The sequence below is a fragment of the Macaca fascicularis genome, chromosome 9 (genome assembly GCF_037993035.2).
Source record: "Macaca fascicularis isolate 582-1 chromosome 9, T2T-MFA8v1.1".
Lineage (NCBI taxonomy): Eukaryota > Metazoa > Chordata > Mammalia > Primates > Cercopithecidae > Macaca > Macaca fascicularis.
Genome location: NC_088383.1, coordinates 76,317,380 through 76,332,080, shown reverse-complemented (window position 1 = coordinate 76,332,080; position 14,701 = coordinate 76,317,380). Strand labels below are relative to the sequence as shown.

At 48.3% G+C, this 14,701-nt stretch overlaps 1 protein-coding gene across 1 annotated transcript in view; it reads left to right on the top strand.

The window, feature by feature from the left end:
• The window catches only part of MACROH2A2 (macroH2A.2 histone), a 59,207-nt gene that overhangs the window by 42,288 nt on the left and 2,218 nt on the right, over nucleotides 1-14,701 (top strand). Inside the window, exons 6-8 of the mRNA XM_045361073.2 lie at nucleotides 241-340; nucleotides 4,891-4,980; nucleotides 13,676-13,850. Of these exons, the coding sequence (XP_045217008.1) occupies nucleotides 241-340; nucleotides 4,891-4,980; nucleotides 13,676-13,850 (365 nt within the window). The remainder of the gene's footprint in view (nucleotides 1-240; nucleotides 341-4,890; nucleotides 4,981-13,675; nucleotides 13,851-14,701) is intronic.

The window sequence follows — 14,701 nt, the reverse complement described above, 5'->3', positions numbered from 1 at the left end:
AAGAGGAAATGGGTTCGTTGCATGCTGCCAGCCCCAGAGTGGAGAGCAAATCCGCTGAGCTCAAAGAGCTTATTGCAAGCCAGACACCTGGGAAACTGGAGGTTGTCACTCTCTATGCAGCCCCTATGTTGACATTGGGTATGAATAATTAAAGAGAATTAATGAATGCAAGTAAAATATGAGGACTTGTCAACAGGATTTTATCTTTTCCACATTCTCCACCTTTTCTTCCTAATGCAGCTGTCCTTAACCCAGAGTGACATCAGCCATATTGGCTCCATGAGAGTGGAGGGCATTGTCCACCCAACCACAGCCGAAATTGACCTCAAAGAAGATATAGGTAAGGTCCTGAGACTTCAGTAGAAGTGCCGTAGAATAGGCCACTGTTCAGGCAAGTTCTTGTGAAGCTGGTCATTGCCAACTGGCTATCCCATTGCTGGGGTCCCATGTCAAACTCTGTCTTTATGTGTAATTGAACAGCTTCACTAGAGAGAAGCTAACTTTTAATTCTGCATATATTTTTGAAATTTTTATTGGGGTATTGTGTAAAAGCAAATCATCAGCATAGAGCTTGATGAATTTTTCTCAAAGTGAACCCCACTGTGCAACTAGCACCAAGATCCTGAAGCAGACCCTTACCAGCACCCAGGAAGTCTCCCTCGGTCCCACTCCCAGTCAGTATGTCCTCCGAGGGTAACCACTGTCCTTTCTTCTCAAAGCAGAGATGGGTTTCATCTGTCTTGAATTTTGTAAAAATGAAATCTTGTCCTCTTTTGCTCAACTTAGTATTGTGAAATCTATCCATGTTGTTATGACTGTACTCATTCATTTTCCTTGCTCATAGTATTATACTCTATAAATATAAGACAGTTTATTGATCTATCCCACCACTGATGACATTTGGGGTCGTTTCCAGTTTGGGCTATAGTGAATAGTGCTACTGTAAATATTGTTGTACATGTTTACATATATCGTAAGCTTAAATATTGAGAGTGCTATTGATAAAAGGGAAATGGACATCTAGAAAAAATTAGGTTGTCCATTAAGCTATGAGCACTGAGTTATTTTGCTTGTGGTTTGCCACCTGTCCCACGAGTGGCAGAGGGAGCTATTACTAGCCAGGGTGGAGGAGCTTGGGAGGGTAAGCTGTTACGGGCGCTGGAAATAACAGCATGCTAACAGTCCCCGTCCCATCCATTTTTACCAAGCAGAACTGCCTTAAATTCTCCATGGAAAGGGTAAAGTAAGCAAAGAAGGGGCTTTGTCCCTAGGGTACAGGGCTTGCCTGTGAGGGAGGCAATTTGAGGTAGATGCTAGTAGTTCAGCCCTGGGTGGTAGCACCGGGGGCCCCTGGCAGCTGGACTTACTCAGGGCTTCCTCCTGGCATCAGAGGCCACTTGCTGTGCTGAAAAGGAGACAGGACAGCTCTGGGAAAAGTCAGCATTACAGAGAAACAAGTCTCCTTCCACGCTCCATGGAAGGACGCCCTCTAGTGGCCTTCATCTGGAGCTTTTTTAATAGGTGTCCTGCCTCTCACTAACACATTGCAGTGTTCATACTTTACACATTTCTATAGTAATGAAATTTTTATGTAAGAAAAACAATATGCTTCTTTTTTTTAATTGGCATGGTGGCAGAGTATAAAGAGCACTGGTCTGAGAGCAAAAATCCACGCTCAGATTCCAGCAGTGGATTCTAAGGCCAACCTCTTCAGGGTCTTGTGAGGAGAAATGGGCTAAAGGCAGCCAAGTGGTTAAGAGGGCAGGTTCCAGGTCAGCCTGCCTGGACTGTCCCGGCTTTTCTGAATTGCTTCCTAGCTGTGTGACCTTTGGCAGGCTTCTAAACCTCCCTGAACCTCTGTTTCCTCCTCTGTAAGGGAGGATAGCAATAGTACCTGTCCCATAGGGCTGATGGGGCCTGGCACAGTGCTGGGCTCCTAGGCACTTAGTAATTGACAGTTGTTTTGTTGCTGCTATGTTAGGAGGAGTCCCTCCCATTATGATTCCATTCTCCACCACCGTTACCCAAACTAATCATCCCAACAGACAAGGCCCTGCCTTAATCTTTTCAAAACATTATGTTATTATGGGAAAAGTCAAGCATAAACAAAAATAACAGAAAATTATAATGAAACCCTACTCAATCAGATGCAGTAATCACCACCCATGGCCACCTTTGTTTCAACTTGTACCCCCTCCACATACTTGCCAAAGTCATTTTATCTGTGAATATTTCACAATGACTTTTAACAGATAAGGGCTGTTTACTAACAACACAGCCACAATACCATTATTGTACCTTTAAAAAGATAGCAGTATCAACAAATTACCAGTGTTCCAATTCCAGTTACATCATAAATGTCAAGTTTCTTAAACATTTGTTTAAGCCAGGCATAGCGGCACACTCCTGTAGTCCCAGCTACTTGGGAAGCTGAGGCAGGAGGATTGCTTGAGCCCAGGAATTTGAGACCAGCCTGGACAATATAGTGGGATCCCCATCTCTTATAAAAAAGGGGGGCCCGAGTATGGTGGCTCATACCTGTAATCCCAGCACTTTGGGAGGCTGAGGTGGGCGGACCACTTGAGCTCAGAAGTTCTAGACCAACCTGGGCACATGGCAAAACCCCATCTCTACAAAAAAATACAAAAATTAGCCAGGCATGGTGGCACATGCCTGTGCTGCCAGCTAAGGTGGGAGGCTGAGGCGGGAGGATCACTTAAGCCCAGGAGTTCTAGGCTGCAGTGAACGGTGATCACGCCACTACACTCCAGTCTGGGCCACAGAGTACACAGAGTGAGACCCAGTCTCGAAAGAGAGAGAAAGAAAAAGAGAAAGAGAGAGAGGGAGAGAGACAGAGAGAGAAAGGAAGGAAGGGAAGGGAGAGAAGGAAGCAGGGAGAGAAGGACAGGGAGAGAAAGGAAGAAAGGAAAGAAAGAAAATTTGTTTATTTGATTTTGGATCCAAATCAGTCCACGCACTGCAGTTGGTTGATAAGTCTCTTATACCTTAGGTTCCTCCTTCATCTCTTTCTTTCTTATTTCTTTGCAATTCGTTTGTTGAGGAAGCTGGGCCATTTGTCCTATGGGGTTTCATGCAGTCCGGATTTTGTGGATTACATCCTCCTGGCATCATGAAACATGTTTCTTTGCTTTTTTATAACTTGGTGGTTGGATCTGGAGGTTTCATGAGGTATAGGTTCGAAAACTTTGCCAAGACTCCTTGGTGAGTGGCGAGCGCGCGTGCCTGGAGGCGTGTCGTGCCTGGTTGTCTGTCTTGGTGTGATGCTGGGGCCACTGATGCCTCTTCTCTAGATTCCGCCATTTGTTAGGAGTTGCAAAGCTGTGGTATTCTCATTCTAGCATTGCTCCTTTCCTTTTTGGGAATGCTTCTGTGGAGAGAAAAATACCTCTCTCTTAAAAGTCTTCAGTGAGGAGGGTGGATTCCCCTTGCCTTCTGCACATTCCCATTTGGCCCTTGACCTGAATGCAGAGGGCATCAGTATAGACCTAGTCCTCTGCTTCTCAACATGAACTGGCTACCAGCCTCGGTTACCCGGCCTTCTCCAGGCTTCTGGACCCAATAGATCAACAGTGCCCAGGAATCGGGGGGCCAGAAAGGAGCCTCAGAGGCGCTGGGTATAATGCACAATCACCATTTCTCAGTTGCATCATGGAAACCCAAGCACATTAATGAAGAAATCCCCTCTGCACGCCCTCCCCAGTGGACAGTGACCACTGGAATAGACACTTGTCCTAAACGATCTGCACAATGTACTGTGGCTCCCCACGTATACTTGAGGCTCGAGTGTGGAGTGGGGAAGCATCACCACCCAGGCCCTGGGGAAGACTCTGAACTGAATCATAGTAATAGTGATGATTCATAAAGAGAGAGCTGAGATTGCAGTGAGCTGAGATCCGGCCACTGCAACTCCAGCCCGGGAGACAGAGCGAGACTCCATCTCAAAAAAAAAAAAAAAAAAAAGAGAGAGAGCTGAGACTTGCCCCAGACATCCAGATCACCAAGTTCATTCGAAGATGAAAACACCTGAAAAATACTCTGCTGCCCCAAAGCCGTTGTCCTCCCAGCCTGGAAAAAACACCCATGCCGTCTCAGAGACATGAGAGCTGGATGTGCTGGTACACACACAGACGGGGTTTCTGCGGCTGGTACACACACAGACGGGGTTCCTGCGGCTGGTACGCAGACAGACGGGGTTCCTGCGGCTGGTACGCACACAGACGGGGTTCCTGCGGGGTCAGAGGTGGCAGCCTGTCATCTCCCATGGGGTTCCACTTGGCCTGTGTAGAAGTAAGAGCTGAGGTAGGAAAAAAAACAAAGAGTAGGGCATTCCCCTAACATCAAAGGCTCAGGGCATCTCCCGGCAGGAAAGTCCTTAGAGATTAGCCTCTCCACGTGTCTCCATTGAAAACTGAGCACCGGGTTGGGGGAACAACATGCCTGGCTGCCCTGGGCCTGTGTCTGTCCTTTGACTCAAGCACTTACAGTATGTTGATGGCACTGTGATGGGACCGGGACTTCAGAGCTCTCCACATGAGTACTAAACCTGTAGGACACAACACTAGAATCTCAGTTTTTTGTTGTTGTTTTGTTTTTAAATCATCTACAGGACTCAGGCCATGAGACCGCTTTATGGCCAAATCATCCCTTAAAAGATCCTTGATAAAAGCTTGCCAATCTAAGTCTGCTACACTGATGCCCCGAGACCCCTGCCTCCCCCGACCACTGGCAAACCAGGATGACAATTGGGAAGTTCAATTCCTAGTTTCTAACTGTACTATTTTTTTTTTCCTGGCCTACTACAAATATGTCAAACAGTGTAATTAGATTGAAAGAACAACCACAGTGGCTTCCCATTGCTCTCCTTTGCAGGTAAAGCCTTGGAAAAGGCTGGGGGAAAAGAGTTCTTGGAAACGGTAAAGGAGCTTCGCAAATCCCAAGGCCCTTTGGAAGTCGCCGAAGGTAAGTGTGGAACTAGGCTCCTGTCACCAGCATGGCCTCACCCTCCTCTCTGAGTCTCCAGCCTCACGTGCCTGATGCCTGTTCAGCTTATGAGACAAAGTATGCCATAACTAATCAGAAAGCTATTTTAGCATCTCAGGTAATTTGAGCAGGCCTATGGGGATCCTTTCAGATGTCCTGGGGACTCCAGTATGTCTGAATAATTCAAGTCAATTTGCATCAGATCCCCCAAAATGGTCTAGAGCCATTGGGTGAACTTCCCGTGTGTGTGATAAAATACACATACCATAGGACTTAACAAAAATTGGAACTGTTTTTTTCTTTTTCTTTTTTTTTTTTTTTTTTTTGAGAAAGAGTCTCACTCCGTCACCCAGGCTGGAGTGCAGTGGCATCATCTCAGCTTACTGCAACCTCCGCCTCCCAAGTTCAAACGATTCTTGTCCCTCAGCCTCCCAAGTTGCTGGAATTACAGGCACATGCGACCATGCCTGGCTAGCGTTTGCATTTTTAGTAGAGATGAGGTTTTGCCATGTTGGACAGGCTGGTCTCAAAGTCCTAACCTCAAGTGATCCACCCACCTTGGCCTCCCAAAGTGCTGGGATTACAGACATGAGCCACCGCACCCAGCCACTGGAACTATTTTAAAGCGTATAATTCAGTAGCATTAAGTATTTTTACAGTGTGTGCAGCCATCACCACTACCTAGTCCAGAGCTTTGATGTCACCTCACACAGAAACCCTGTTGGGGTGATCGGACCCAACACCAGGTCGTGGGGGTGACGAAGTCCAGCGGAGTCAAAGGAATGAGAAAAGACAGTTTGAGGCAGAAAGTGGGTCCGAGGGCTGTCGCTAGTGTATGGAGGCTGCGAAGGCCCTGAGCTCTGGAAGCCCAGGCTATTTATTGGTGATCAAACAAAGAAACAGGTGGTGAGGATGCGGGGGTCGAAAGGCAAGCGCATGATCTACAGCTGTGACAATTTAGCATTTCCTTTGAAGCATCTGGAACATATTCTGCTACTTGAGATAATGGAGAGCAGGTTCTTTTAACTCAAGATACAATCGATCCTGGGAGAGCAAGGAGCCAAGGAGTCAGCAAGTCTAGACACATTCTAGAGCCATGAGCCCTGGATTCTGTCGAAGCCACGAGGGGTTTTATGCCTGGGCTCAGATTATGGTGCGTCAGGGTAGCCTTCCGCCCTTTGGCACAGAGCTCAGTGTTCCAGCCACAGAGGGTTTTAGAATCTGGACCCTGGACGTGTTCCAAGACTCTTTCACATTATGTCAGACATGCAAGCCCTGCCTCAGCTTCTCCCAACACTCAGCTTTTCTCCCAACAAACCCCCTAACCATTAAGCAGTCTTGCCCAGTGCCGCCTCAGGCCCTGGCAAGCACTGATCTACTTTCTGTATCTATGGATTTGCCTATTCTGGACATTTCATATAAAGGGGATCATGTAATATATGACTTTTCTGTCTGGCTTCTCTCATTTAACATTTTTTTCAAAGTTCATCCATACTGTAGTAGTACTTATATTATATTATAGTAGTACAAAGTCAGTACTTATATTCTTTTTCATGGCTGAATAATATTCCATTTTGTTTAACCACTCATTTGCTGTTGGACATTTGGGCTGTTTCCACCTTTGATGATTGTGGATAGAGCTGCAGTGAACATCTGTGCACACGTTTTTGTTTGAACATCTCTTGTCCAGGCGATTGGGCAAGTTTTTGACAGGTGGATCCAACCTCAGATCGGTGTTCCCACCCACACGACTCCCAATCAGTTCACTCCTTGTACCCTCAGTCAGTGCCAAGTGCTGCAGGGCTTCAGCGGAAAATAAAACCCACCGCTGCCCTCAGATGCATCACTGGGCCCCAGAGCAGGAGCCACAACCTCAGCGTAGGGGAGTGTGGGAGGACGGCAGTGAGGCTGTGAGAGCCCTTGGGGGTGGGACATGGAGGGCAATAGGAGCACTGCATGTGAGGAGACGCGGTCTTGCATGAGCAGGGAGTCTTGGGTCAGCACGTGGGAGGAGAGAAACAGCAGTCAAGATGAGGCTGGGTCTGTGGGCTGTGCGAAGGGGTCTGGACCTGACCCTACATGGACACGAGGGCACTTGGAAGTTTAAGCAGGGGGCTGTCCAGATTAGACTTGATTGTTATAAAAGTAGGGCCTGGACACGGTGGTTCATGCCTGTAATCCCAGCACTTTGGGAGGCTGAGGCAGGCGGATCACGAGGTCAGGAGTTCGAGACCAGCCTGACCAACATGGTGAAACCCTGTCTCTACTAAAAATACAAAAATTTGTCAGGCGTGGTGGCACATGCCTGTAATCCCAGCTAGTCAGAGGCTGAGGCAGGAGAATCACTTGAACCTGGGAAATGGAGGTTGCAGTAAGCCAAGATCATGCCATTGCACTCCAGCCTAGGCGACAGAGCAAGACTCTATCTCAAAAAAAAAAAAAAAAGAAAAGAAAAGAAAAGAAAAAAAGTAACGGGGTCTTCTAGTCCAGAAAGAACAAGAGCCCACACTTTAAATCTCCACCCACCACTCCCCACAGGCATAGCAGTAATAGATGCAGTGTCTCTTTAAAAACTGTAAGACAGAGCCACACTCAAATATAAGATAAGCGTCCATGTAGACAGAGGCAGGAGGGCTGCAGCAGCACCTCCAGGAGGCCGCCGCCCCAGGCCTGGGCTCCAAGTCTGTAAGATGCAGTGTCGCTTCATGTATAAAGAGGGCCAGAGCCAGGCTCACTGCTCAAAGCAAGGGGCTGCATGAGACTCTCGCGGCCTTTACAGGAAGCCAAAGCTCTAGCCACCATGCAGGGCTACAACTTGTATAAAAATCTGTCTTTCTAGGGTAGCAGAAGGGAGAAGAGAGCCCTCACCCAAGCCCAGGGCCACACTGCCCTCTGACTCAATGTTTGGCTCCATCACATCCCCAATATAACCATGAGACCAAGCTCCAACTCAGTTATCTAAGATGGTGTCTGGACTGGGGGCCTGGGTGTGGGGAAGGTTCACCAGAAACTACCTGATAGGGTGCAAAGGAGAGGAAAAATAGCTGCTCTACACAGAATGAGAGGCTCCAACACACTTCTTTTTTAAATTATTTTTTAAATAGAGATGGGGTCTTGCTATGTTGCCCAGGCTGATCTCGAACTGCTGGGCTCAAGTGATCCTCCTGCCTCAGCCTCCCAAAATGCTAGTATTACAGGCGGGAGCCACCGTGCCCAGCACCAACACACTTCTAAACAGAGTTCCAAAGGCAGAAATAGAAAGTAGAGAAGCAGTATTTAAGGAGATCATAGCTGAGAATTTTCTAGGATGAAGCATGAGCCCTTAAGCTGAAAATATCAAGCACAATACATGAAAATAAATCCAAAACGTGGAGTGTTGTGGTAAAGCCTCAGAAACTGAAAAATCAAAAGAAACCTTCAAAGTCACCCAAGACGAGAGGCAGATCATTTGTGAAGAAATAATGGTTCTTCTAGTGACAGCAGACTTCTCATCAGCAAGAAAAGATGTTTGGAAACAGGAAAGAAATAGCTTCAAAGCACTGAAGGGGGGAAAAAAACTGTCAACCAAGAATTCCACATTTTGCTACGTTATCGTTCAAGTATGAGGACAAAAGATGTACAATTTCAGACGTGTAGAAGTTGAGAGGCAGCAATCCAGACACTAGCTGGAAAGAATACAAAAGTCTGCACCGAGGAAATAGACATGAACCTGGAAGGAAGGAGAGCGCTGCAGGACACAATTTTCAGCTAAGACATTGGTGCAAATATGTTAGGTGTAAGAAGCCATGGCCTGGGGCCAGTGAGTGGTAGCACCTTGGTAAAAATGGAGAAGGGGAGACGGTTCACCACTGTCTAACAGCACATTGCATTTCATTTAAAAACACCATCAGTTGTATGATATATTTTTATTGTATGTACCACTAAAAAAAATTAAATTTCCAAAATAAGGTGTCTAATAGGAGGCCCCACATAAAGCTGGGGCACATTGACTATAACAGCAAGCAAGCAAGACATGAACTCACCATGCAGAAAGGAGCAGCAAATATATAGTGGGGGAGAAAAAAGCCTCACTAAAGAATTTAGCCAGGCATGGTGGCTCACATCTGTAATCGAAGCACTTTGAGAGGCAGAGGTGGGTGGATCACCTGAGGTCGGGAGTTTGAGACCAGCCTGACCAACATGGAGAAACCCTGTCTCTAGTAACAATACAAAAATTAGCCAGGCGTGGTGATGGGTGCCTGTAATCTCAGCCACTTGGGAGGCTGAGGCAGGAGAATCGCTTGAACCCGCAGGAGGTTGCAGTGAGCCATGATCGTGCTATTGCACTCCAGCCTGGGCAACAAAAGTGAAACTCTGTCTTTAAAAAAAAGGAAAAGAATTTGAACCACAAGCCAGTGCTCCTGAAGATTTGCAGCCAGATCCAGTGCAGCTCAAAACCTCAGGCAGAGAAGAGAGTGAGACATAGCCTTAGTTGGGTAGTGTCCCCAGGTGACATAGAAGGAAATGTAATTTCTTTCTGGAAGAACTCAGCTCCAGGCTGACAGCAATTCTAAGATGCTTTCTGATTTCAACAATATTAAAATGTTTAAACAAAAAAAAAGTGCATCCTAACATGGTTAAAACAGACCAACTGCAGTGCAGGCCCACCCTGTGGCAGGGGGTGGGGAAGGGTGGATCAAGAAAATATTTCAGGAGCAGAGCCAGTGAGAGGCAGTGATGCTGCATGTTCAGGGAGTCAGAAGCTGGAGCTAAGGGTGGGTCCAGGGTTTCCAGGCTGACAAGCTGATGAAAAGTCGGGCCTTTCATTCTTTTGTTGAATATTTGAGCACCTGCCTGCCAGTGACTGTGGTAGGAGCCAGGCAGCAGCAAGGAATACAAAAGTGCTTCAGTGAAGACGTCATCTGGGGCAGAACCAGTTCACGTTAAGCATCTACAGTGTGTGCTGTCGGGCACAGGCATCGGGATGTGGATGTGAATGTAGGCCCTGAACGCTCCTGAACTTTACAACCAGGCGGGGACCCTAGGGTAGCACAGTATATCACAGCACAGCTGACTGCTGAATTGCATGGCAGAGGCCCAGAGAGAATGGGCGAGGGAGTCAGCGACAAAGGAGGATAGCCAAGTGTGGAGACACAGGTGTAGCCAGACCCATGTGTGCAGGGGACTGAGCCCACTGGGCATCCAGAAAGAGCAAGAAATGGATAGACTCCAAGGGGAGAGGGGCAGACCATGAAGGGAGCCTGGGAGGACTGCAGTAAGGTCAGCCTGGCAATCAGGAGCAGTTGCAGATTCTGAGTTTAAATGTGGAGTTTAAGGACCTTGACTCCAGCAACCGTATGGAGAATGGTTTGGCAGAAGGAGGGCTGGGGCCCAAAGATCATCGAGAAAGCTGTATTGGATGAGGGTGGAGGTGGAGTGGGGGTGAAAATGAAGCACATGGGCCTGGAATGAGACAAGGCAGAGGAAACTGATGGTGTCTGCAGTGACAGAGAGGGAAAATGGGGAATCGGGTTTCAGGAGTGAATGGCCATTTTACTGGGCACGTGTTAGCCCTGGGGCCCCAGAAAGGTCATGAGGTGCAGGTCCCTGTTGAAAGCTAAGGAGGAAAATGGCTGGCAGATGGCTGCGTAGGAGCTGGGGCTGCAGCAGAAAGAAGAGCACTGGGTCCAGACAGGCAGGAAGAGGAGAGGCCATTGTGGGAAACTGAGGCACTGTTAAAAGAAAACCCATAGTGTCATGGAAACCAGGCATCAGCAGTAGCAGCCTCTCAGCAGAACAAGGGGCCACCCTAGAGTCCCCTTTTGCTGTGGTGACTCCAAGAACTGTGATGGCTCACCTGGGAGAAGGTTCTAGAAGCTCCCAGCAGTAGCACTGCCACCCTCAGAATGCAGGTCTTCACCAGGCGACATCACATTAGGTAAGAGAATGCCGCTAGTCATTATGTGGATAGGTGCTTATACCAAATACCAGGGTCACAACCCTTGCAATAACTTGACCCTCATCCTTGACACCTCTGGAGAACATTACAAAGCATTACGGCTATAAGCCGTGTTATTCATCGCCAGTTGCCATGAACATACTTTGTTCTGGACTGAAGTGTCATCGTGCACTACCCTGAAAGTCATTTTTTACTTGACTGGATGTTTCACATTCCAATAGGAACATATTCCTTTTATTTAAATACGACTTTTGGCTGGGTGCAATATAATCCTAGCACTTTGGGAGGCCGAGGCGGGTGGATCACTTGAGGTCACGAGTTCAAGACCAACCTGGCCAACATGGTGAAACTCCCCATCTCTACTAAAAATACAAAAAAATTGGCCAAGCGTGGTGGCGGGTGCCTGTAATCCCAGCTACTCGGGAAGCTGAGGCAGGAGAATCCAATCGCTTGAACCCAAGAGGCAGAGGTTGCAGTGAGCCGTGATTGAGCCACTGCACTCCAGCCTGGGCGACAGGGGGAGACCCTGTCTCAAAAAAAAGACTTTACATTAGAGAAATAATACCATTCTGCTAGTAACGTGATTATACTTTTTAAATATATGAAATAAATCAGCCATGACTATAACAAGCGAAACTCCATCTGGCATACAATAGCATCCAGGTGCTCGGGAAAATCGCACCATGCAGACAAGGCCCATCCCCAGGGTCCTTGGTTCTCAGCACAGCAGCCTCCAGTTTTGGGGGCATCATTGTTCAGGCCGAAAAGGGACACTCTGCTTCTGGTGCACAAATATACATGGTCATAGAGTCAGCACATGTGGCGGGCCCCTACCCAGAGCCTCGGTGTATTGTGTGGCCTGGGTTCTGCACTCAGGCTTTCACATATGATGACACTGAGCCCCCTCTGGGCACTGGAAGGCAAGGAGCCTACAGCCTCCCCTGATGGGCGAGGGGGTCCCTTGGATTTGGCTTCCACCCACGCGAGGAAGTGCAGTCAACACTTCCCTGACACTGTGGACATTGCCAGGAAATACTTATCATAAACTAGGTGAGCATCATAGATTTCCAGTCAGTCTTTCACCTCAACCCCACACACAGCTCTGGAATACGGCGGACACACGTTTCTGTTACAAGTGCTGCCCCTAGTGGCCACGGACGTTTGCTATGCCGATTCCTGGGTTCCTGGAGGGGCACAGGGCGCCGGTGGGCGGCTTGGGGGCCTGCGTGGCTCATGGCTGAAGCTGCAGCTGCCTCTGGCAGATCCGAGGGAACTGCTCCCCTGGGGAGTCCCACAGTGACTTCTCTCGAGCTTAGCAGCCACGGGGCTGTATCAACTCTGTCACCAATGGGAGCCATGTTTAGGGGAGTAAACAGTAAAACAAAGGAGTATGACTGAAATTATGAGACAAGGCTGGCCTAATTCAATTTCACAGCCCGCTTTTGAAACCCCACTCTCTGCAGGGCATGTGGAGATCATCAAATGGCAATACCTGTCCAAGGAACTGTACAATCAAGTTCAGTGGTTCTCAACTCATAGAAGGTCCTAAAATCATGTAAGCATAGGCCCTGCACCAGACCTACTGAGTTAGGACCTCTGGGGGTGGGGCCCAGGCATGGCTATTTTTTAAAAGCCACAGTAGGCCAGGTGTGGTGGCTCACACCTGTAATCCCAGCACTTTGGGTGCCTGAGGCAGGAGGATCACTTGAGCACTGGAGTTCAAGACTAGTCTGGGCAACATAGCAGAACCTCATCTCTACAAAAAAATTTAAAAAATTAGCACATGCCTGTAATCCCAGCTACTTGAGAGGCTGAGGCACTAGAATCACTTGAACCCAGGAGGTGGAGCTTGCAGTGAGCTGAGATTGCACCACTGCACTCCAGCCTGGGCAACAGTAAAAGACTGTCTCAAAAAACTAAAAATTAAAAAAAAAAAAAAGCCACTGTATTCATTTCCTGTGGCTACTGTAACAAATTACCACTAAGTTTGTGGCTTCAAACAACACAAATTTATCTTCTTACAGTACTAGAGGCTAGAAGTCCACAATGAGTTTTAAGAGGCTAAGATCCAGGTGTTGGCAGGGCTGGTTCCTTCTGGAGGCTCAGGGAAGGATCCCTTCCTTGCCTTTTCCAGCTTCTAAGCTGCAACATTCCTTGGCTCCTGGGGCATCGCTCCATTCTCTGGCTCCTGGCTGCTTCGCTCCATTCTCTGGCTCCTTCATCACACGGCCTCCTCCTGCCTTTGACCTTCTTACCTCCCTCTTGTCAGGCCCAGGCTCACCAGACAGTCCAGGATCATCTCCCCATCTCAAGAGCCTTAACTTAATCACATCGGCAAAGTCCCTTTTGTCATGTACAGGTTCCAGGGAGTAGGATGTGGATGTTTTGGGATGCCATTACTTTACCTACCACAGCCATCAGAGAGGATCTGACGTGTCCCTTTAACTAGGAACATTGTGAGGATGTAGCTCAACCCAGGGACTACTTGGCAGACCATATGAAAATGACGCGTCAGAGAAGCATTAAATGCTTCTACCCAAAGCTTGTGCTAACTGTGCAAAGCCATCCAACCCAGCTCTCTGTTAAACACAGTCTGCGTCAGGAGCACAGGATGCTGGCCGGCCAGCGTCTCTATCACTGCCTTATCTCCAGATCTAACAGATACCTGATGAGGTTAGGCTATAACCTAGGAAACCTCAGGAAATAACCCGCGGCATTTTCTCTCCTATGTCCCAGCTGCCGTCAGCCAATCCAGTGGACTCGCAGCCAAATTTGTCATCCACTGTCACATCCCTCAGTGGGGCTCCGACAAATGTGAAGAACAGCTTGAAGAGACCATCAAAAACTGCCTGTCAGCGGCGGAGGACAAGAAGCTAAAGTCCGTCGCGTTCCCGCCTTTCCCCAGCGGCAGGTAAGATGCAGTTCCCCTGAGTTGATTCTTCCGGCCTTTTCCCTGGAAATCAACTGCTCCTCCACTTACATCTGATCTGGGTGTTACCGAGGGCTGCCAGCACAGCCAAGTATGCTGACCAGGTGATGGGGCAAGAAACCCAGTTTTCATCCTTCAGAACCCACAGGGAAGCGGGCCCACTGGCTCGTAGGCAGTAGGTCTTTCCCGGCTGGGGCCAGCCCCACCGCCTCCTTGATGTTAAAGCCCCAGGAGGAAGGCAGCCCAGGGCGGGATCGGCAGGCACAGGCCGGCTGGTGTGTTATTTTTTGAGAGCCTTCCAGGTTCAAAGTCCATATTCCCACCAGCTGTCCATGTCCAGGACACATGATGAGAAAACACGAGGCTCAAAGGCCTTGCTACTCAAAGTGTGGTCCATAGACAGGCAGCAGTGACCGATGTCAGAATGCAGAATCTCAGGCCGCCCATCTCCAACCTCTGTCTCCAGAATCCCCAGGGAATTCCGTTGCTGCTCTGGGAGACTGCAGAGCCAGGAGTTCGAGGCTTTGACGAATACACCCAGAGAAGTGAAAATCCGTCCCCGAGTGATTGCTGAAAAGGAGGTTGGGCAATGACTAGATTGTCACAGATCCCAGCTGGGCATTGTTTCAGATACGTAATGAGGATATCTGCTCTCACACACAACATATCCTCTCCCTTCATGCCCCTAGCCAATCTATTGCTTTAATTTTGAACACCCTCTCATCTTGAGAGCTGCCCTTTATAATATAGCTATGGTTTATAGCTGTGTCCTGGGAAGCCCAAGAGGAAAATCATGAGACCTAGGTTCCTGCTGTAATCATGTCTCAACCTAG